At 38.8% G+C, this 23237-nt stretch overlaps 1 protein-coding gene across 1 annotated transcript in view; it reads left to right on the top strand.

Moving 5' to 3' along the window:
• Window positions 1-23237, top strand: part of LOC127636583 (protein furry homolog) — an 82161-nt gene that overhangs the window by 46362 nt on the left and 12562 nt on the right. The window contains exons 26-49 of the mRNA XM_052117205.1: window positions 118-290; window positions 2432-2592; window positions 3596-3706; window positions 5713-5867; window positions 5985-6084; window positions 6339-6510; window positions 6737-6993; window positions 8478-8624; window positions 8739-8907; window positions 9053-9143; window positions 9385-9467; window positions 10665-10815; window positions 12862-12965; window positions 13675-13860; window positions 16319-16520; window positions 17265-17386; window positions 17521-17708; window positions 17801-17895; window positions 18519-19132; window positions 19626-19723; window positions 19976-20152; window positions 20566-20706; window positions 20847-21029; window positions 22969-23133. Coding sequence (XP_051973165.1) covers window positions 118-290; window positions 2432-2592; window positions 3596-3706; window positions 5713-5867; window positions 5985-6084; window positions 6339-6510; window positions 6737-6993; window positions 8478-8624; window positions 8739-8907; window positions 9053-9143; window positions 9385-9467; window positions 10665-10815; window positions 12862-12965; window positions 13675-13860; window positions 16319-16520; window positions 17265-17386; window positions 17521-17708; window positions 17801-17895; window positions 18519-19132; window positions 19626-19723; window positions 19976-20152; window positions 20566-20706; window positions 20847-21029; window positions 22969-23133 — 4045 coding nt within the window. The remainder of the gene's footprint in view (window positions 1-117; window positions 291-2431; window positions 2593-3595; window positions 3707-5712; window positions 5868-5984; window positions 6085-6338; window positions 6511-6736; window positions 6994-8477; window positions 8625-8738; window positions 8908-9052; window positions 9144-9384; window positions 9468-10664; window positions 10816-12861; window positions 12966-13674; window positions 13861-16318; window positions 16521-17264; window positions 17387-17520; window positions 17709-17800; window positions 17896-18518; window positions 19133-19625; window positions 19724-19975; window positions 20153-20565; window positions 20707-20846; window positions 21030-22968; window positions 23134-23237) is intronic.

Here is a 23237-nt window from a genome sequence, read left to right as displayed (position 1 = left end):
TTTTTTAACTGATCTTCGTTTACAATTAATTGAGTCCCTGACCTGTGTTGTAATAGTAAGGAAAGGAAAATAAAATCCCTTCTCCACCTACTTAAATCTGTATTTTCCTCTTTGTAGTACTAATGGGGCTTTGGAAAGAGATTCTCTGGCTCTAGGAGCCCTCTTCCTGGAGTATGTGGATCTGACTCGAATGCTCTTAGAAGCCGAGAATGACAAAGAGCTGGACATTTTGAAAGACATGAGAGCTCATTTCAGTGGAATGGTGGCCAACCTCATCCAGTGTGTTCCAAGTAAGACTGCCAAACACTGTGCATTAAGAACATGGAACTTTCCTCATTTTTCATGAATAGTTCATTCAAAAATTAAAATCATGTCATCATTTACTCACCCTCATGTTATTCCAAACTCATATGACTTCTTCTCCACCTTGAAAAGGACATGTTAAGCACAATAACAGCCTCGGTCACCATTCTCTTGCATTGCATAATTTTTCCATAAATGAAAGTCAATGGTGACTGCTAAATATTTCCTTTTGTGAAGGCAGAATGTTCCCCAAAATGATAATTCTCTCATCATTTACTCCCTCTTTTGCCATCTCAAACTTGTATGAATTTCTTTCCTCTGCGGAACACAAACAAACTTTATTTTTATAGTTGTATGATGTGTTTCTCTCCATGCAATGCAAGCCAATGTGGTCCAAAACGTGTAATCTCAAAAGCGTCAAGCACAAGGAAGTATAATTAAGCTTCTCTTATGAATGTGCCAAGGAGACTGCTGATGACAAGATATATAGTGAAACATTTTTAAACAGATTTTGGTCTGTTTTTCACCCAAAACCAATCGAAGTGCTTCAGAAGATAGATTAAACCACTTGGTTCATATGGTATTTTTTGGAGATAAACACATCATACATCTATGAAAATATCTTCTTCTGTGGTCCATAGAAGTCATACGAGGGTGAGTTAATAATGAGAGAACTTTCATTTTTGGGTGAACTATTAACTTTTGATTTTCATTAGCATCTCAGTACTATCTTTTCCAGTATACTTTGAATGCTTAAAATTCTCTAGTAATGAAAGAAAGGGACCTATTATTCAAAATTCACTTTTTAATGGTGTTTGAACATAAATGTGTGTTGGCAGTGTGTGTACACAACCACCTTATAATGATAAAATCCCCATTAATCATAAGCACTGTCTCAGATCAAGTTGTTTGCCAATTCTGTACAAAGTGACATCACTCTGTACAATCCCTGCCCACGACTGTTGATGGACACTGTCGACCGACATGTTTGTTTGTGTGTGTTGTTTCCTTATAGCCCATAGAGGACGTTATTACAGAATTTGTGTGTGTGTGTTGCTCATCCATCGTTGCAAAACTGCTGAAAAACTCTACAACAAATAAATACATTTATCAAATAAACTTTCGGAAACTTCCTGGTCTCTCCCTCATCATTATCTGACTCCGGTTCAAACATATAGGGCTGAACACCACTATATTTGCTGTCAGTCATATTGCTTATCATGTCTAGTTATCCGAAGCAGAGATGTTAAAACTCTGCCCTATTCTGGATGCGGGGCGGGGAGCACTAGCTCATTTGCATTTAAAGACACACACAAAAACAGCTAGTTTTTATTTCCACCCAAAAATTGGCATTTTCAACATGGTATAATAAATTATCTGTAGGGTATTTTAAGCTGAAACTTCACAGAAACATTCTGGGGACACCAAAGTTTTAAATTACATCTTGTGAAAAAGGGCATAATAGGTGCCCTTTAATTAAAGAAAGTGAGGTATTGTAGTTGATATAATAAAGACAATGTTACACAGTTTTTTAGAGTCTAAGGTTATCCAAACATGCCGACTTTTCAAAGGCTTAACAGTGGGTGAGTCACTTATTAAGGGCCCTGAGCAGAGCTATGAATAGAACTGTGCTAGCTCTGATTAATACGTGCTGACTGACCAAGGGCCCTCTAACCAGCAAAGCACAACATCCCTTCTCACACACGTCCCGATGGCAAGCAGCCTGTGCTAGCTAGCCTGTCTCAGATGTAATGCTGGTTGTGAAGCAGGGATGTTCATTTGCAGTGACATCTTTAAATGTATGGGAAAAATATGAATCAAAGTACTTGACTAATGGTCTGCACTTATATGAAAAAAATGACAGCTTATACCCATTAAAAGGGATGTTTATTTTACCAGTCAGTTATAAAATCATGCTTACATAATGGAAAAATGTACCATGCTGAAAGATGGATTGATGGATGGATGGATGGATGGGCGGGTGGATGGATGGATGGATGGATGGATGGATAGATAGATAGATACATACATACATACATACATACATACATACATACGAATAAAAACAAACAAATCTCTATGTAGTGGTGTTTGTTCTCCAAAGTCTCATTCATGTGTTTGTCATTAGTCCACAACAGGCGGCTACTCTTTTCCCAGCAGAGCCTGAGGCATCACCTCTTCATTCTATTTAGCCAGTGGGCTGGACCTTTCAGTGTCATGTTTACACCCCTGGACCGCTATAGTGATCGCAACCACCAGATCACACGCTACCAGTACTGTGCTTTGAAGGTAAACCTCACAGTATCGGTATAATAAGGGATCGTTTCATGGGCACTTTCTGCAGAAACCTATTATATGAGGTCACATACAGTAGTATTACCATTAAGGAATGAAAGATGGAACATAGTAAGTCACATCCTCGAATGAATGGTCCTTTATTCCCTCATTCTTGGCATAAACATACAGTATGTCTCTTAATTTAAGAGCACAGGGGAAGTAAAAAAAAAAAAAAAAGATAAGAATTTGTGAGAAATCATCATCACAGTTCAGTTAAGTGCAGCCAGTTGTCTCATGTCAGTGGAAGGAAGAAACGACACAGTCATTTGTGCTAAATCAAGTGGAAACCTCTGAAATCCAATCTGGAAAGTACGGGAATGCTCAATTAACAACTGGCGAGTGTCTTGCGGAAAATTCCCCAAGCTAACTGCACTCTATTGTCTAAACAGGCATGGAATTGGCAGGTGCCAGATGCTTTAGCTTTTTTAGTACACGATGTGAAAAGCCCATTTTGTGTGTGTCATCAAGGATCAGGACTATTAGAGAGAAGAATTGTGTTTAAGCTTTAAGAGGAGTCTATAATTTCAGTCAGCAATGGCCAGGTTTGCATCACAGGCTCAATTGTTCCACTTCAGGATTTTGACAGTTTAAAAATAACTATAGAAATTCTGCCATGCGCTTTGGCTCAGTATAAATGATTATTTTATAAGGTTATGCCTGTTGGACTTGTGGTCTAGTGGTTTGTTATTTGGCAATTTCCATTCTCTCCATTGTTTCCTGACCTGTACTTTTCTATTAATAAAAATTGGATAAACTAAAATAAGGCTATGCCTACCGGTATATTAAGAAATCATTCAATAGGACACTCTTGTCTTACCTTTATTGCTTGTATTACTTTTAAAGCCAGTTGCAAAATAGGAAGCAGCTTTTGTGTGTGTCATATGGTATATGTGATTTATTTTGAGAAAAAATACACACTTGTGTAAGATTTGTACATGTGTATGGTTTGTTCCAGGCTATGTCAGCGGTATTATGTTGTGGCCCTGTGTTCGATAACGTGGGCCTTTCTACTGATGGATACCTCTACAAGTGGCTGGACAATATCTTGGCCTGCCATGATCTCCGGGTAAGCAAGCTGTCACTGTATTTATTTCTGGAATGGTTCCTGTCTCAACTGTATTCATTTACTGATCCGTGGTGATGTTCAACAGTTTTAATTTCAATTAATCTAATGATTATTAGAACGATTATTCGACTCTTCGGCGATAATTGCAATGATTAATCATTAGTATTTAACCGATTATTCTGCTTGTGTCCTGATTAAAAAGGTTATATTAAATGTGCTTACTAAAAATAAAGAGGGGAAAAAAAATCATCTTTTAAAAACACCTCTAAATGACATTCACTGAATTAAAGGGGTAATTCAGTAAAGAAATTCACTGCAAAAAAATCCTTTTGTTATCAAGTGTTTTTGTCTTGTTTTCCATTTAAAAATGTCTAAAAATCCTTAAAACAAATATATTTAATTGAGAAGCAACATATAAGATATTTTGACTTGCTTTAAGAGAATGTATCTTAAATCTACAGTAAGTGTATTTTTTACTTAGTTATACTTCTGCGAGTGCAGTAAAGACAAAATATACTTCTATTCAAGATCTATTCTCTAAAAGCAAGTCTAAATATCTTATATGCTGCTTCTCAAGTGAATGTGTATTTTTTAAAGGATTTTTAGATATTTTAAAATATTTGTATTTTTAATATTATATTCAACATTCTCAGATAACAATATTTTCTTCTGCAGTATAGCTGCTAAAAATGTACGTTGTTTTAAATGAGGTTTAGATATTTATATTGGAAAACAAGCCAAAACAAAAACAAATCAAAAACATGTTGTTGCAGTGTATAATGGGTAAAGACTTCCCTCTCTCACCTTTCTGTTCACTTCAATCCATCCTTAACTCACACACAAAAAACACTTTCTCGTTTTAATAAAGCTGTGTATTGCCAATTTTCTTCACAATAAAAAATGCACAGTGACATATATTATGATTCAATAAGTCGCAAGCCAATACATTATAATCTAGCTGCAGCAAGCATGCGCGCTCGAGGGATGAGCGTCCCCGCAACAGAGTGTGCATCAGCCGGGTGCAGTTTCAGTCTCTCCCCCTCAGATCAGGACATTCGCGCAACTCATAGAAGAGGCACCGACCACACAGAAAATGCCAGTTTCAGAGTTTGTAGTTATTTACATGATCTGCTTCCATATTATTTGAACTTTAATAAAGCTATAACGCATTAAATATAACTGCATTTAAGATGTAACTCCGGGGTGTTTCCTTTAAAGATGCTTGACATACAAGTTTTGCTTCAGCGGAGCAGCAGATCTGGCTCTGCTTATTCCAGAATGAGAGTGCTTCTGTATTTACTTACTATGTATTTTTGCATTATAATTCCCTCATACATCTATATCTACATCACCTGAAGCTGTTTGGAAAGTTTAGAGTGCATCTGGACTGTGATCTGTGTAATTTTTCCTCTCCTCAGTCAGACGCGAGCTGCAGTGCTGGTCTTGTTGTTAGAGTTTAAAGTGTCTCATGTTACATTAAATGAGATCAAACAACTATTCGACAACAAACATTTTTGTAAACAATTTTTTATTGTCGACGTTGTCGATGTCGACTAATCGTTTCAGCCCTAGTTGTATCACAAGTCCCATCTGGGCTTGTTTTGTACAACAAACAGTGTTAAGAGGTCCTTTCCCCACAATTTAATCACTAACACGGCTGTTATGTGCGTGTTTTGTGGCGTGTGCGTCAGTGTTATGACTCCGGGTTCCCCCTTTTCTGACCAGTGTATATGCTGGTTTATGCTTTATTAACAGTAAATGCTTTAATCAGGAATAAGAAAAACGTTTCACTTTTTTAAACTTTAAACTTGCATGCGTTAACGTGTTAGTTTTGACAGCTCTGCTTATTTTATTATTTTAAATGTGTAATTAAAGTTGAATATCAAGTTTGGGATAACTTTAATTGTCCCAACATTATGTGAAAGGACAATTAAAATACTTGATATATTTTTTCATAATTATTTACACCAATATTTGAGTTTACACTTCTGTCCACTGGACTGCAGGTGCATCGTCTGGGCTGTGAGGTTGTCATTTTGCTCTTGGAACTGAACCCAGATCAGGTCAATCTCTTTAACTGGGCTGTGGATCGCTGCTTCACTGGATCATACCAGCTCGCTTCAGGATGCTTCAAGGCTATTGCCACTGTGTGTGGTAGCAGGTATGAGAAACAAATCATCATGATCATCACCATAATACCTGTTGTTAAACAGCAAATCGTAGAATGAAAATCAGGTTTAAAATCTCAATATTACCTCTGGTTCTTTCTTTATTTCAGGAATTATCCATGTGACATTGTGACGCTTTTGAACCTAGTGCTTTTTAAGTCGTCTGACACCAGCAGAGAGATTTATGAGATATCCATGCAACTCATGCAGGTACCTGACCTCAAAAATACATAATGTGAGGCTTGTTTCTTTTGTCCAGAAACAGATTACAATTGATCTAGGGTAAAATATTTAATCATAAAGGTCAACTCTTAATTCAGAATATTTAAATCAAGCGTTTATTTTTTATAGTTAACATTACATAGTTCCACATTGGTTTATGTGGAAGACATAAATCTCTTATTACAGCTTACAATTATGACACTGAGACACAGAAAACACATTTTATTATGTGTTTCACTCAGGTTTTGGAGACAAAGTTGTCTGTTTACTCAAAGAGGATTGTGGGGCAGAAAACAGGAAACATCCTGTATGGCACACATGGTCCTTTACCACCATTATACAGTGTCTCTCTCTCCCAGCTCTCAAACCAGCTGGCCTGCATGTATCCTGAACTCACCTTGCCTCTCTTCTCAGGTAGGGTGTGTCTGTTTGTGTTATACACTTATTCATGCTTTACAATGGATGCCTCTTAACCAGATGATTTGATCTGCCACCAAACTGTTACCCTACCAACAGCCATCAAACACCTACAAGCAAAAGAATGAGTCTGGTCTATTACTGTGCTGCCATACAACTTATTCAACTATTTATCCATTTTTATCCAATACACACATGCACATTCATGTACACATGCATGCAGAGGTCAGCCAGAGGTTCTCCACCACTCATCCTAATGGAAGACAGATCATGTTGACCTACCTGCTGCCATGGCTGAACAACATAGAGCTGATGGACACAGGGCTGCTCCCTCCAACCTCCAGCCCATGCACCCCAGAGGAAGAGGCCAGAGAGCAGGCTGACAGCCTGGGAATCACCCACAGGCTCAAGGGCAATGGCTGGGGCTCTCTACAGGCCACCTCACTGGTCCTAAACAACCTAATGTTCATGACTGCAAAGGTTAGAAGCATTGCACTATAGAGAGCTGAGCCGTAATTTGTTATCTTTGCAGTAATGATAATTTATTTATGCATGATGTTCTGAGATGTTTCAAGGTTAGTATGTGAGAGATCACGTCCTGTAAAATAAACTTGGATGAGTACTGCATTTAAATTAGGGATGTGTTAACTTTTTAGAGAATGTTTTTTTTGTGATGGTAACTTGCTGTGCATAAAAGTGAATATTAGTCAGCACAGTAAAACCTTCTGAAAGAAGTTTAATCTATTTAATGCTTTTAAGTTTGGTCCATTTATGCACCACTGCCATTACAGCCATCAAAGAGCTGCATAAACAACACATTACAAGACAATCATTGTCAAATATTGTATCCTCTGCTGTGAGTAATGCTCCAGTAATTGTGACGAACATTGGAAAATATTTTGCTGATTCTGTCTGACACTGCTTAAATTAATAGTTGCCATTAAAAAAGTTAAACTGCTTGATGTTGTGAACTAGATGTCTACATGCAATATTATCTTGCAGTTTTGCACTTTTGAGTGGGCAGCGAGGATCGCCCTGACACTCCAAAGTTGTCTGTTTACATTGAGGCGTGTCATTCTGCGTAAGCGATTTTGTGCTGTTATTTATTGGAGCCTGTCTTATTTCTTACTTCTCTTACTTTGTTTTGTGCAATAAGATGTTATATTTATTTATCCTATTTATTTGTTGAATATCTGTTAGTTACCATGTTGAAGTGCTGTACTTAGCGTCCGTACATATCCCACTGAAACATGTCTGATCGGGGTTACATGACCATAACTGTTACGATGAGCAGGAAGGCAGACGAGGGGCGATGATCTAATTGCAGGGTTAACTTTATTGGACAGGGTGAAAACTAAATAGACAAAACCAAAACAAAGGAAACACCCGCAATGGGGAAAATACAACAAAAACACGGAAAACATACAATGGTTTAACAGGCAGGATAAACATCACAGAACACGGAAACAAGCATCCATAAACATCGACAATCGACAGGGGAATGGAGAAACAGCAGGGTTTAAATACACAGGAGACATAATGATGACAAACGACGATCAGGTGAGCACAATGACACAGGGCTGGCAGTGATGAGGGCCGGGAATCATGGGAAGTGTAGTTTTTTACAAAGGGAATAGGAGTTTGAGACAAAGACTAGTGAAACACAGGGCAGACAACAAGGGAATCGTGACAATAACGGAGCCTAATTATACATTATTATCCTTAGCATCATCTAGTCGTCTAGTTCAAACAACCTACTGACTAGCCAGTACTAATAGAGGTCAGTTACATATACAATTCTTTAAGGTATGGTTAAATTAAACAGTCTGTTTAATTTAGAGTCAGATAGTTGATGGAAAATTATTGTGCGAAACTGATTTATGACTTTTTATGCCAAAAAACTTACTATGCCTCAAACTTTTAGAATAAGGTTGGAAAATATGTTGTTTTCTATGTCTCATCAGTATGGAGATGAGGTCCCTGGTCCTGAGATGGAGAACACATGGAACGCTCTAGTGACCAATGACAAATGGAGCAACAACCTGAGAATTACTCTGCAGTTCCTTATAAGCTTGTGTGGAGTTAGCAGTGACACCACACTGCTGCCATATGTAAGGACACACTTTCACAGACACACTCAACCTATCAGAGCTGCAGTTTTCAGTTGTTACATTGTATTAGGACTTCATAATGGACTAAATTTGTCAATATCTTCCTGTTTCCAGATTAAGAAAGTGGTGATATATCTATGCCGGAACAACACCATTCAAACCATGGAGGAGCTGCTCTTTGAGCTTCAGCAGACAGACCCGGTAAACCCAGTAGTCCTGCACTGTGACAACCCACCATTCTATCGCTTCGCTGCCAGCAACAAGACCTCTGTTGTGGCCTCAGGTGAGACTAAGATACCTCACTTAGGTGATGCCCAGTTAGAATTACCATGATTACTCAAGTGATTATTTTACAGGTTATATATAATGCAGCGTATTCCATAATAAAACATATAGTATTTAGTTATATTATTTATTTATTTGCAAAGGCACAACGTCTAGCAGTAACACGATAGTGCCCGGACAGGAGAATTTCCAGGACACAGATGAGGCAAAGATAGTCAGAGAGAATGAAGAAAGGTGCGTATTGCATTGCTTTCCACATTTAGAATATGTTTGAAAACCTGGTGTGATTTCTTCCTAGGTAGCATTTTTGGGTATCATAGATGCCTTTGATGGCCAAAAATGCTGTCTAGGTAGAAATCTCACTAGGTTTTCAAACACAGCCATTGTATACATGGACATTTAATATGCACTTTAAATTTGTATGTAAATTGTATGTTCTCTAACTTGTGTTTTGTGCTTACATATGTTTCCATAGGTTGAGCAATGCAGCCCGGGCTCATAACCGCCTGGAATCACGTTATAGCAACAGCTCAGGAGGTTCTTACGATGAGGAGAAAAGTATGTCCATAATGAACAATACCACTGACCTGTACATTGAATGGGTTCAGGGGAACAGATTTATGATTGACACTGTAGTACAATGAGCCCTGTCTGCACCTCAATTCTTCATAGGTTACTGTCAATATTCCCCCTGATTACTGAAACAGAGCAACTGGTGGTTCACAACTGTCAATTCACACTTTGATAGATATGGCTGAGGATACTTTTATTCTCATTGCTCTATGGCTGTAGATTTTCAACTGTTTATAACTGTACATACTGTAAGCTTTACCGGATTTGACACATAATGTATATGGGTAGTTGGCACATAACGCCTTTTTATCTTCATCACATTTTTGGTAAAAATGTATATAGATGTTTAGGGAAAGGTTTTTCACTCGTTTTAGGCAACTTTTTGCTTTCACTTGTTCATTTTACATGGTCCTGCGGTGTGAATTTCTATACAAACAAATATTTCATGTAGTCTCTCAATTAATGAGGTCATAACAGCATTCATAATTATTGTTAAATGTCAAATTCCTCAAAGTATTTCAAGTATTTAAAAAACCCATATACCAAAGTCTTGTTTTAAGAAATTCTGTATTAAAAGTTTGATACGGGTGTGTCTGTGCGCCTACAAGCATTTGTGTGTTCTCGTGTATGTGAATGCAAACAAATTGTGCAATCATGTTTGCGTGTTCGGCATGGGAGCTGCCAGTTTGTGGCCTGCCTGCATACCTGTCATGACAGCTGAAGGACAGACGGCATGACGGCAGCTTTAATAGAGATAAATGATTGGCTGTTTGGATGGTGTGTTCTGACTCGACTCACACTGAATGCTCAAATGAAGTTCCTCCCTTTTGATGGAAAATTAGTCAGTTTATTCAGGAAACAAGGACTTGAATGTGACTAACAAAAAACAAAATGATTTAAATGAATATATATTCCACCTGCAAACTGTGGATTGGATTGTCAAATATTTTATTTAGTTTTGTCTCTCGTATATCTCTCCATTGTTGTTTTCTTCTCAACCGAAATCAATATTAAATGTCAATTTATTTATTCAGCAAGTAACCATGTAATAAGCGGGAAAATTTAGTCAGTTGCTTATTATCATAAGACATGAGTCCTGATCACCCTTTTGGCATTCATTTTGCGATATCGACTGACTGTACATTATCCATTACTTCTTATTTTTTATGTGTGTGTTGACAGATGACCCTCTGCCTCCATATGCGGCCTGGTTAATAAGTGTATTGGAGAGTAACAGACCTCAGCCTCTTCCCATGCCTGTAAATGGAGGCTGCTGGGCCCCGCTGGTGGACTATTTGCCCGAGACCATCACCCCACGGGGACCACTTCACAGGTATTTCCTTAGCCTGCCTTCAGTTCGTAAACTCTTGATTACCACTTTATTTAACCCTTAAATGCATGGGAAATTTGCCAAACATTATTACATATGTAGGTCTTTAGGAACCTGGCAAATATATCTATCACAAATGGATCTACAAAAAGCCCAGATAGTGTCACATTTTTTAAATATTTTTAAGACAATTAGAAAGTACATTTTTATGTTTTATTTTTCATATATCAAAGACATGATGCAACTAAAATGGTAGAAAAGGGTTCATTACTGCAACACTGAAAATTAATGAGACGCAACTGGCTTTCAAACACATATTGAGTTACACATAATGTACACAAAAGCTACACGTATGTATTTTCTGAGTCTACATAGATGCACAGCTTACATAGTTTTCAGTAGTACACCCAAATGACAATAGCTAAATCACGCTGTTCATTTGTTAAACTTGCTATAGTTTACTTCCATGCAGGGCTGGACTTGGAAGAGAAATCGGCCCGCGATTTTACATGGCAGCTGGCCGGGGTGTTCGCTGTCCGTTCTGCATAACGCGACGGCCCATTCGGCTTGTTTCGCGGCCAAACCACCGGCCTGCTCGGTTCTCCCGATCGGCCCAAAATGCGTTGGCCCACCGGGAAAATGCCGGTATGCCAGATTACCAGTCCAGCCCTGCTTCCACGTTGCTTCTTCGTGAAATAGCAATGCTAAATATTAAGACGATCACTGAAAAAGTGCCACATTGAGTAAGAAATAGCATGTATAATATGTACGTGTACACGCAAATGGAATAGTGAAAATTCACCATTGTCATACAGAAAATCAATTTGGGATAATGTTTATTTTAATGAACATAGTACTAATTTCTCTTTTAATAAACTTATATAGATATGAAATAATCATACAAATATGATTTATGAAAGCACAAATAACCAACACTATTACAAATTTCGGGTCTTTAATTACCTTTTTTTTTACACTATTCAGAGAAGAAAGGTTAATGAAAACTAAATAGGTGTGCCATATCTAAAAAAAAAACGGATGAGGTATAGGGGTGGATTGAAGTCCCGGGTCACTAAAGACCCAAGGTATGTATTAAAGGGTTATTTAATATAGTCTGACTTATTCAGACTTTTCGATTTATGAAAGGTTGTAATTTCCAAGGTTATTCTTCCTTTTGTGATTTAACTTTACAGCCTTCCTATAAAAATGCTTGTTATTGAAACCGCTCCACAAATACATATATTTTTTGTTCAAATGTTGAGGATAGATTTTATTTACTCAATCCCATAAAACCCTCTTGTGTTCATTTGCTCTTGCGTTTTACAGCAGTTAATCACAACTCTTTTCAAGAGAGGAACTGTTGTTTGTTTCCGAACAGTGATTCTTACCAACATCCTAATGACAGTCAATTATTTTGGGGCGGAGAAGTGGACTGTTATGCATGCGCTGGAGGGTGGTACAGCGAGCGTGTTTAGGATTTTTACAAACTATCTGTCAAGTTAATCAGATCTGGTCAGACTCACTTTGAGCCCTGAATGAAAGATGTACATCACACCTTTGGCAAGACTCCTGAGTTTTTAAGGTTATGAGCAGAATTGCGTAACTGAAATATTTTCTAATAATATACAAGCCCAAGCCCCCGTCTTTCAGTCGGTTATTTCATGGATCTTGAATTCCAGAACAGCACAGCTGTGCCAGACCCCATCTGCTTTTGTTTTCAAATAGTTACAGCAAACAGCGAAATATTATTTATATAAAAATGTATCACTTTTATAGATACGATATAGTGTAGAGAAGACAAAAAATTATGGAGAGAAGAGATTGAAATTCTATTAGATGTTGTGTGACACATTCGAACTTGCATTGCCCACACGAGTGCCATGGCACAATGTGTCAAAGCACATGCATTAACCACTATGCCACAGCTTCATAAATATTTTATTATATACAGAACATATTTCAACTGATGCTGTGAGCAGTCAGGTTAAGGATGTTTCATTCATCCTGCTGAGTTCTCAGATGTTGTGTACTGTAAATGTGTGCCGACAGGTGTAACATAGCTGTTATCTTCATGACGGAGATGGTGGTGGACCACAGCGTGAGAGAGGACTGGGCTCTACACCTGCCACTGCTTCTTCATGCACTCTTCCTTGGTAATAACGTCTCTTCCCTTCTCAAGCAAACTTCCCTGATATTATTTTCGGTCATTATTTACTCACCATCGTTCCAAAACCATATGCTATTAAGCTAAATAAATAATGACAGAAATTTCAGTTTTGGGTGAACTATTCCTTAAAGCTTTAAATGTGGGAGAACCCATTATATAATACATCCTTTTTCAACTCCAAAAACTTTGACCTTGTACTGTATGTGTGTATGTCTGAGTCTCTCTCCATGAGAATGCACTCACATCTTTGGTCGGGGATGCCCAGTCTATATAGTGCCTGCAATCTCCAATGTAATTCATCCCAGCAGGTCGTCTGCATAACACAACAATGCCAAAAATGTGAAAAATATCTGTGATGAAAAACAAGTGGAGGAGAAGGAAAGGGGAGGGTGCGAATGCCATCTACCCATTTCTTATCTCTCATGATGTCATCAGTGTTTTTCCTGATGGCTGTGATATTTGTTTTTAAGCCAAAAATATAGCAAGCATGCTTTGTTCTCCATGTTGATCCATGGAAACGTGTAAATAATGTCCATTACATATTATCTTAGTTATGTAATGTAGTGGCAGTGGAAACACCCTTTGAAAGTAATTCAGTTCAGTCTGAATGTGTTTCATTCCTGTTCACTTCATTGTCTTCTGTTCTATTTAGTTCAGTTCAGTTAATTTACCTTACTTGATCTCTGTCCTCTCAGGTTTGGATCACTACAGACCAGAGGTGTTTGAGCACAGTAAGAGGTTACTTCAGCATCTTCTCATTGCCCTCTCCTGCAACAACAATTTCCAAGTCATCGCCTCCGTCCTTTTGCTAACCAGAGAGACTGGTGACAACAAGACCCTCACTGTTAAATCCAGCTATCATCCTGAATACCCCTGCACAGGTACCAGAAGTTCTCTACCAAGAATCCAATGCCTGAAATACTTCAAGTACAGCAAATGTTCAGACATATCCCATTACTCCCACCAAAATTCACTACTAACCAATAAAAGTTAATGTATACAGTAAAAATTATATCCACAGTCTAAAACAGCAATTGTTGAGGTCAGGTCATCATAGCCTCACACCTAGCCACTTCCCATTGGAAAGAAGAATCACAAATAAGATCTCTTTAATATCTCAATCATTTCTCCTAGAGGACAATGAGACTGAATGGAGAGAAAATGCAGACCTTTGATGATGTCTCCCCTTACTTAGATTTTTCTCCTGAGAAGAATCTGATAATCTCTCATTTATCTTCTCAGAAGTAACTGTGCACGCATTTTCTACGATAGCAAAGTATGCAGTCCTGTGCAAATGGCTGAGGCACATAAAATGTTTCACAAAAACATTTGTCCTAAGATGGTTACGTCTTCAGCTTTAGTTTGTCAATAGGAAAAATACATTTTAGACTCCCAAACATTCCTTTTGTAAACAGAATATATTAGAAGAACAGGGAGCCCTGTAACAAATGGCATGCCCCCCACAGAGCCACCCACTGAATATCGAGTCAATCTGGGATTACATGAAGAGACAGAAGCAATTGAGACATAACTGTGGCGAATTCAAAGAAGCTTGGAACATCATATCTGCCATCATCCAAGAAAAACTTAATACACATTAATTGGTGGAATTGGTGCTGTTTTGAAGGCAAAGATAGTCACACGCTTTTTTATGTTAACTGGACTTTGTATGATAGTAACTGAAAATGAAAACTATTTATGGCATTATTTTTGAAGACATCCTCACTATGCAACATTTTGCATAAGACTTTTGCACAATACTGACTTCTAACTTTCTTACTAAATTCTAACATTAACTCAAATCCAAATGATCAGAGCTATCCACATTAATGTAATAGATCTTTACTCTTTCTATATATCTAATTAGTGTCTTTTATTTCTCCTACAAAATTAAAGAAGAAACATCTGAGACCAGGTGATATTTTAATTAAACATAAGTAAGATCTGTAATTCTGTAAGTGTACTGAGCTATGAAAGAGCAACCTTTACACAATAACATTTTCCTATGGGTGAAACCTACCCTACTCCTGCTAAAGTATATCATATAACACAGAGCAAAAACTGAGCAGGTATATGATGCACCTACATTTGCTACACAGCTTAAATTTACAGTGAAGAAATAGGTAAGATTTGTTAAGTCAGCTCTCAAGGGTTTAGATTTGACCAATTTCAAAGCACCACAGAATTCAAAATATTTTATTTTATTATTAATTTTAGCAGCTGTTAGTTGTTTTCACTAGATAAAAGACAGAGGTAGGTAATCGGGGCATATACTATGCCAAGTCTCATAGTTTTCATGATGAGTGAGGATTTTCTGGCATCTGTTCTGTCATCCTGCGTTTCAGTCATATTTCTGTTTCCTTGTTTACTAATATTTGAGAGGCACACGTGTGAAGATTCACGGTCGTCAATTAAAGCTTGGAATACACCTAGCATTCCTTAGGTATATCTCTGCCATTGTTCATTCTTTGCAAATCTGAAAGTTTGATTCTCATCCAAATCATACAGACCTGCAGCAAAGACTAATGGCTAAAAGAAAGCCAAGACTCATTTAAAACCAGACCACAGATACATTTGAACAAAAACCAACATGTTTAAGTTTTTCCAGAAACAAGTCCTTGCTAAGGCAAGCATCACAATTATTTACATTTACATTAATGCATTTGGCAGACACATTTATCCAAAGTGGCTTACAGTACAGTACACTTATTACAGGGACCATTCCCCTGGAGCAACTTGGAGTTAAGTGCCTTGCTCAAGGACACAATAGTTGTGGCTGTGGGGGTAAAACCAGCAACCTTCTACTTATCAGTTCTGTGTTTTAGCCCACTACACTACCCTTATTATTATTGCTCATAGTTAGGGTTAGAGATTTTAACAAACTCCTTACCCTGAGTATTAAACTTTGGCGAATAATTCATCCCACACCATTTGAGCTTCGGACATAAATGATACCTGAAATTGTACTTCTTGATGTGCTAATGCTTTTCTAAGATTTTTGTGTCTCGTTTAATGAAACAGACTTACATTGATTTTTGGGACCCAAGTCATAAATAGGGACCATAATATCATAGAGGGGGTGGGGTCTTTTAAGTTGGCCCAGCAAGTAACCACGCTAAACAACTTAGCAAGTTGTATATCAACACATACCATACAAAACACTTTAGGAACCACATAGCAATGCCCTGGCAACCACTCACAACCCTAGCATTGTGTCTGCAAATTTGTCACTAGCAAACACTACTCACATTTTCTTCCAAAAATGTATAAATCTTGTTTCCTTTACTGTTTATTGCTTTTATATTGCATGTGAACTAAACCACGCTGTGGTCTGAACAGGGGGGTTTGACTTCCTGCGGGAGTGGCAGGCATCACCAGTGACAGATTCAGGTCTGAGCTCGTCCTCCACCTCCTCTAGTGTGAGTCTGGGAGGAAGCATTGGGAACTTGCCACAGATCACAGCCGACCTGGAAGAGCTGGATGAGTCCTCCACAGAGTCAGATGAGAAGACCAACAAACTTATCGAGTTCCTCACCACTAGGTGTGTGGCAGTGATTATATATTGATTATGATTTATATAAATTATTTCTACATAAATGTGGATGCAAAATCCCATATCAAACTTCTTAAACTCCCATATAAAGTTAAAACCCACAAACAACTTCACATGGAGCCCATATTTGTTTTTGTTTTTTTGGTCTATAATGATCTATACTGATCAATAATCCCTAAAAATGTATTTATCAGGATGTGAGAGACAAAAATGGATCATGCTCAGAAATAGCTAATGAAATTGTCAAGAAATATCATGTTTTTCATACAGTATATAGTTAGTAATGCTTAGTTATTTCTCAGCTTTTTGCAGATTTCAAAAATTTGGAACATATGCAATAGTCTACCTAGAACATGATGATGTCAAGGATTTCTAAGCTCACACATCCCCTAGTGGCCAAAGAACAAAACACATACCCCAATTTTTTTTAGATTCATCATAGATACAGGGTTGTACATGGTGCAACATCTCAAAATTATACCCAGGGACAGATTGATCAAAATTACCATAATAAAAACTACAATTGTTTTACACATTTTCCCACACATGTAATTGTTTTGGCTGAAGGATGTGAAATATCTCAACCCCAAATGGTTTGCATTTTTTCTCCGGCAAAAATGGCCTTTCCAGATGACAGTAAATCAGACAATAATTGCAGTAGTTTATATATTTGTGAATTTGGTGGTGGTGGTGGTGGTATAGTGCATGGAGTACTGTCCTGTCATTACTCAGAGCTTTTGGACCACTGTGGTGCCACGAAGACATCACACCAAAGAACCCCAACTCTAAGAGCACCGAACAGCTCACCAACTTCCTGCGGCATGTGGTGTCTGTGTTCAAAGAGTCCAAGTCAGGTAAATACCTAGTGTTACAGTGTATTTTTGTTTAATTTTTACGGTTTATACCTGATGGAAAATCATAGATCTAAATCAGTGTGAAATATCTTTGCTGCAGTGATCAGTTGATAATTGTATCTGTCATGTGTCAGATTTCCATCTGGAGCATCAGCTGAGCGACGTTGCCTTGCAGACGGCTCTCTGCAGTTCCTCCCGTCATTATGCCGGCCGCTCCTTCCAGATCTTCAGAGCCCTGAGACAGCCTCTCTCTTCTCATGCAGTGTCCGACCTGCTCTCACGTCTGGTGGAGGTTGTGGGGGAGCACGGGGATGAAGTACAGGTGTGTTTGCATCTGAGAAAATGAAATAACATCCATGCATTAAATGCTATTAGTTTGTCTTTCATTGATTAGCATGTCATTTTTCATTCCAGGGTTATGTCATGGAAATTTTGCTAACTCTGGAGTCTGTTGTGGATCATTTGGCTGAATGTCTGAACAACAGTGAACTGATGGCAGCTTTAACGAGGTGAGAAATTTATGCTGTAAATTGGCATTCCTGTTAATATTTTATTGAAACATAAAAATACACTCATCGAGCACTTTTTTAGGAACACAATGGTCCTAATAAAGCGCCTGACATGGTCTTCAGCAGTTGTAGCCCATCTGCTTCAAAGTTTGACATGTGCATTCTGAGATGTTATTCTGCTCACTATATTTTCCCCATTCTTATGGTTGATGTGAACATTAACTGAAGCTCATGCCCTGTATCTGCATAACTGTATACATTACACTGCTGCCACACGATTGGCTGATTAGATAATTGCATGAATAAGTATGTGTACAGCTGTTCCTAATAAAGTGCTCAGTGAGAGTCCTGATCAACCTGACAGGGTTTATTTTGTGATAGTGACTGCCTGACTGCACATTTTTCTGCTTATTACACAGCTTCATACCAAGTTATAAATAAATGGACATGAAATATTGATTTGAGTTTAAAAAAAATATATATTATGTGAGAAGTAAGAGACATGAGAAGTCCAGAGAGCCATCCAATAAAAAAGGAGTCAACTTTCATCATAGTTTAAAATATTTTAACAAATTAACTGAACTGTTTCTGTCTCTTTTAAACTATTTCTCTTCCATGTCCAGAGACTCATCTCCAGACTTCTTGGTGAGTGGGAAGCTAAATCCAAACCGTAAAAGCACAGGGCAGCTGAACCTGCTCCAGCAGGTTGGGACAAACGATCGAAACAGACACCAACGCAGCTACTCCGTCCCCAAGAAGTTTGGCGAAAGTGGGGAAAACTCCTCCTCCAACCCGCCTCGCAGCGCCACCCTGGACCGAATCCAAGCCTGCACCCAGCAGGGTCTTGCCCGCTCATCCCACAGCACATCCTCCAACTCCACCCGGGCTGACACCAGTGTTATCACCGACCCCTCCCACTCCAGTCATCCCGCCAACCTGCTCGCCACCATCTTCTGGGTGGCAGTTTCGCTAATGGAGTCAGACTTTGAGTTTGAGTATCAAATGTCATTGAGGCTGGTTCACAAACTGCTGGCGCGGGTTCCGTTGGATCTCCAGGAAAATAGGGAGCGACTAGAGAAGCTCCAGGCCCAGTTGAGGTGGAGTGGCTTTTCCGGGCTGCAGCAACTGCTCCTGAAAGGATTCACCTCTCCAGCCACAAACGATCTTACACTGCAGCTGTTCTGTCAGCTCACACCTGTTTCACGAGTGCCGGTGGTGGACTCATCGCAGGCTATAGGTGGGCAGGATGGTTACTTGTAGAAGAACATTCTTGAGTTTTTAGTGGAAATGTTTAAAGACTTAACGATCATAAATACTGTCCATCCTAAAAAAAAAACAAGTACGGGTTATTTAACAGACAGAATGGATTTTATTCTGCTCATGAATATCTGTGGTAGTTTGCTTGCTATTAAATGCCTTAAACAAAACTAAGATTGATGGTAATTCCTCTGAGAAAAAAATCTGATATTTGAAAAAATTATTCTGCAGCTACACAATTGTAAAAAAAATAAAAACCTTGCTGCTGAATAAAAAAAGCTAGCAGTATGATGTCATCACAGAGTGATATTTCAGACTCTGTCAGAGTTCATAGAGAAGAATTGTTTCGTTTTAAAATTTTGTTTTTGGTGTTAAGAGCCCTTTAATGTCACGTTAAGGCTTTTTTTTATGTTTGATCATCTGTCTGATCATGTGTCTGATATTTAGCTTGTGTCATGTTTTATCCTGCTCAGGTTTTCCTCTGAATGTGCTTTGTCTTCTGCCTCACCTGGTTCAGCACTTCGGTAGTCCTACGCAGTTTTGTAAAGAAAGCGCGGAGAGGATTGCACAGGTCTGTACTACTACTACTTTTCTGTCTAACACTCCTATTTTAAAACTCACTCTGCACTTCATTAACATTTACCCCTGAATTCTCCTAATGCTGTAAATACAAAAGGATACTATTTCAATAAGTGTTTCTGTAGAGTTAGACATTGTTGGATAGGAAAGCTGTTCTAGAGAAGTCATCTTCATTTACTGCCACTTTTAGTCTCCAGCCTTCGCCCCCTAGTTAATGAGCAGAGTTTTGTGATGTGCTCTCCAGGTATGTTTGGAGGAGAAGGATAAGAACGCTAAACTGTCTCATCTGGCCCATGTAATGACCCTCTATAAGACTCGCTCCTACACCAGAGACCCCTTTTCCTGGATTAACGTGGTCTGCCGCTACCTGCACGAGGCCTTCTCAGATATTACGCTCAGTCTGGTGACGTATATGGCTGAGGTGAGCTGGAACCTGACTTGCCCAGGTGCTTTAAAGGGATAGTGCACCCAAAAATTTAAGTTCTGTCATAATTTACTCACCCTTTTGTGGTTCCAAATCTGAGGGACTTACTTTCTTCCGTGGGATACAAAAGGAACTATATGGCAGGATGTTAGATTCAGTTACCATTCACTTTTATTGCATATTTGTTCCACACAATGAAAGTGAAAGGTGACTGAGACAAGCATTCTGCCTAACATCTTTGTGTTCTATAGAAGAAATAATTATAATTTGGGTTTGGAACAACTTGATGATGAGTGAATGATGACATAATTAAAAATTTTAGGTGAGCTATCTCTTTAAACACAATGCTGATATTGTGTGTGAAGCACGCAGTTTTCACATCACCTGACCTCTCACCCTTTTCTCTGTAGTTACTAGATAAAGGATTACCCAGCATACAACAGCCGCTGTTGCAGATCATTTACAGTCTGCTGAGCCACATGGATTTGGCAGGAGTTCAAGTCAAACCTTTCAATGTAGAGGTGCTCAAGACCCTCGAGAAATTTGTGCAGGTAAGATCCATTCAATGCATTGCTATGGGACCATTAGAATTATACTGGTTCAAATTGAAACTGAGACTTCTTGTTATTTGTAAGTATTTAAAAGATGTTTCGATCTGTTGTTGTAAAACCAAAACTTGTTTTTTCTCTAGACTGTTCACTGGAAGGAAGCTCTAAACATTTTGAAGCTGGTTGTTTCTCGCTCTGCAAGTCTTTCCCTACCATCTTACGCGCATGGCGACTTGGCCAACCTGGAGGTTAGCCGTATGATGTGGGATGGCTCATCTAAAGCCCTGCCAGGAAAAATACTGGAATTCCATTTTGACATTTCTGAGGTACATTACTGCACACAATACATTTCTGCTGCTCAGTTGTGCTGCTCAAATGTCTCTGCGCAATTGTTCACAAGCATATTGTTTGCTGCAGGCACGAACAGTTCTTTAAGAAAATCAGGGAGTATGTCAGAGCACAGCAAAGGTGCTGTTGTTATTTTTGAACATATTTGTTATGAGATCCCTTGAGGGCACAGTCTCTCAGGCCAAAGAGAGGTAGCTAAAGTTCTCAGTTTGCTTTCAGATGGAGAAATGAGAATAATAGCTGACAGTAATTTGGAGAGATGTGTTTTGACTGCATTCATGATTAATGACAGCAACTGCTCACACTAAAGATTGGAGGGGGGAGCCAGCCTCTCCAAAGGTTTCCGCTGCAACCACATGAAAAACAGGATGCGATATCAGACCGTATAAGGTGACTTCAGGGAAAGTAGCTGCTCTCTGCAGAAATCCCTACTGAAAACACAAACTTAGACCAGGATCCATGCTGGTTCAGGCTGGTTTAGCAGGTGAATCTTCTGGTTATACAGTATGATCTCTCCGCTGAAGCTGGTTGACCACAAATGTTTTGTTGGTTAAAGGGATAGTTCACCCCAAAATTAAAATGATCTTATCATTTACTCACCCTCATGCCATCTCAGATGTGTATGAATTTCTTTCATCTGCAGAACACAATCGGAAGATTTTTAAAAGAATATTTCAGCTTTGTAGGTCCATACAATGCAAGTGAATGGTGGCCAGAACTTTGAAGGCATAAAGCAAGCAAATAAGTATTTCATAAGATTCCAGTGGTTAAATCCATATCTTCAGAAGCGACAAGATAGGTGTTGTACGGATCAATGTTTAAGTCCTTTTTTACAGTAAATCTACAGTCAAACAGCCATACTATGCACATGCATGAGAGTTCTTCTTCTTCTGTGCATATTGCCACCTACTGGGCTGTTGTGCAAATATGATTTACTTTTTGCAAATTGGCAAAAAACAGAAGAAGAAGAACTCGTCCTCTCATGAACGTATGTATCACATTGCTTCTGAAGACATGGATTTAACAACTGGACTCTTATGGATTACTTCTATGCTGCCTTTATATGCTTTTTGGAGATTAAAAGTTCTGACATTCACTTGCGTTGTATGGACATAGCTGAGATATTCTTCAAGGCTTTATAGGCAAGCAGCTCTATAAACAACTTTTTCAGAGTCAGTTTTGGTCATTGAATTTTTAGGGGGCTTTCAAGCTGGCAATTTAGTTAGAAACAGAGCATGGTTTGTATGAAAGAATTTTGTGAACCGGGGAGCAGGCTGTGGTACTGAACACGATACAACCTGTAGGAGGTGGTCTTTGACATGGTTCGCATGAGTGAGAAAGCAACCTGTACTCTGGTCCGATGGGAACAATCGCACTCACATTCTGACAGCAGCAGACCTGCTCAGTATGAAAACCACCTCAAAGACAGACCTGATCTGGAATCAGAACTTCTAGAATGGAAACTTTATTTGAGGTTGCCCTCTTGTGGCTTCACATGTAACTACAGGAAACCCTCACCTCCCAGAATTGGTCCTTGCCTCTTATCCGCCCTGATGAAAGCATTGATATTCTGTCCAGATGGAGTGGGTGTAGACTGATAAGGACTACAGTAATTAGGCTCTTTTTCCTCACATGCTAGTTTATCTACCTGAAGGCTGTTGTGATGTAGCTATGGTTCATGGGTAATGGGGGTGTAGAACTGGGCAAGTACCATGTGTATGAGTCTATAAGTGTCTGAAAACTGCACAAACCCCTATTCTCTTGCTGGTATGTTTATTTTCGTGCTTCTGTTGGTGGATATGTGTGTAACCATGTCTGTTGAGCATCTATTGCATTCTAAGTCTATAATGTACAATTGGTTTGATATTGAAAAATGAGTGACTAATGAATTGTATGTATGTATGCGTGTGTGTACAGACACCGGTTATTGGGCGTAGATATGATGACCTGCAAGGATCAGGGGGGCGAGATGGAAAAGCCCGTGCCATTGCAGTGACTCGCAGTACATCCTCCACCTCTTCAGGGTCCAACTCAAACACTGTCCTGGTGCCGGTCAGCTGGAAACGTCCACAATCATCACAGGTGTCAAACACTTTATACCAGTTTATGTTAAGAGGAGGGGAAAATCACGTCTTAATTGACTTTTTGAGTTACTCTATACAGTGTCAGAAATGTTTTGTGTCATT

The sequence above is a fragment of the Xyrauchen texanus genome, chromosome 44, assembly GCF_025860055.1.
Source record: "Xyrauchen texanus isolate HMW12.3.18 chromosome 44, RBS_HiC_50CHRs, whole genome shotgun sequence".
NCBI lineage: Eukaryota > Metazoa > Chordata > Actinopteri > Cypriniformes > Catostomidae > Xyrauchen > Xyrauchen texanus.
The sequence above is the reverse complement of the archived record's forward strand: the minus strand, read 5'-3'. Positions and strand labels throughout refer to the sequence as shown.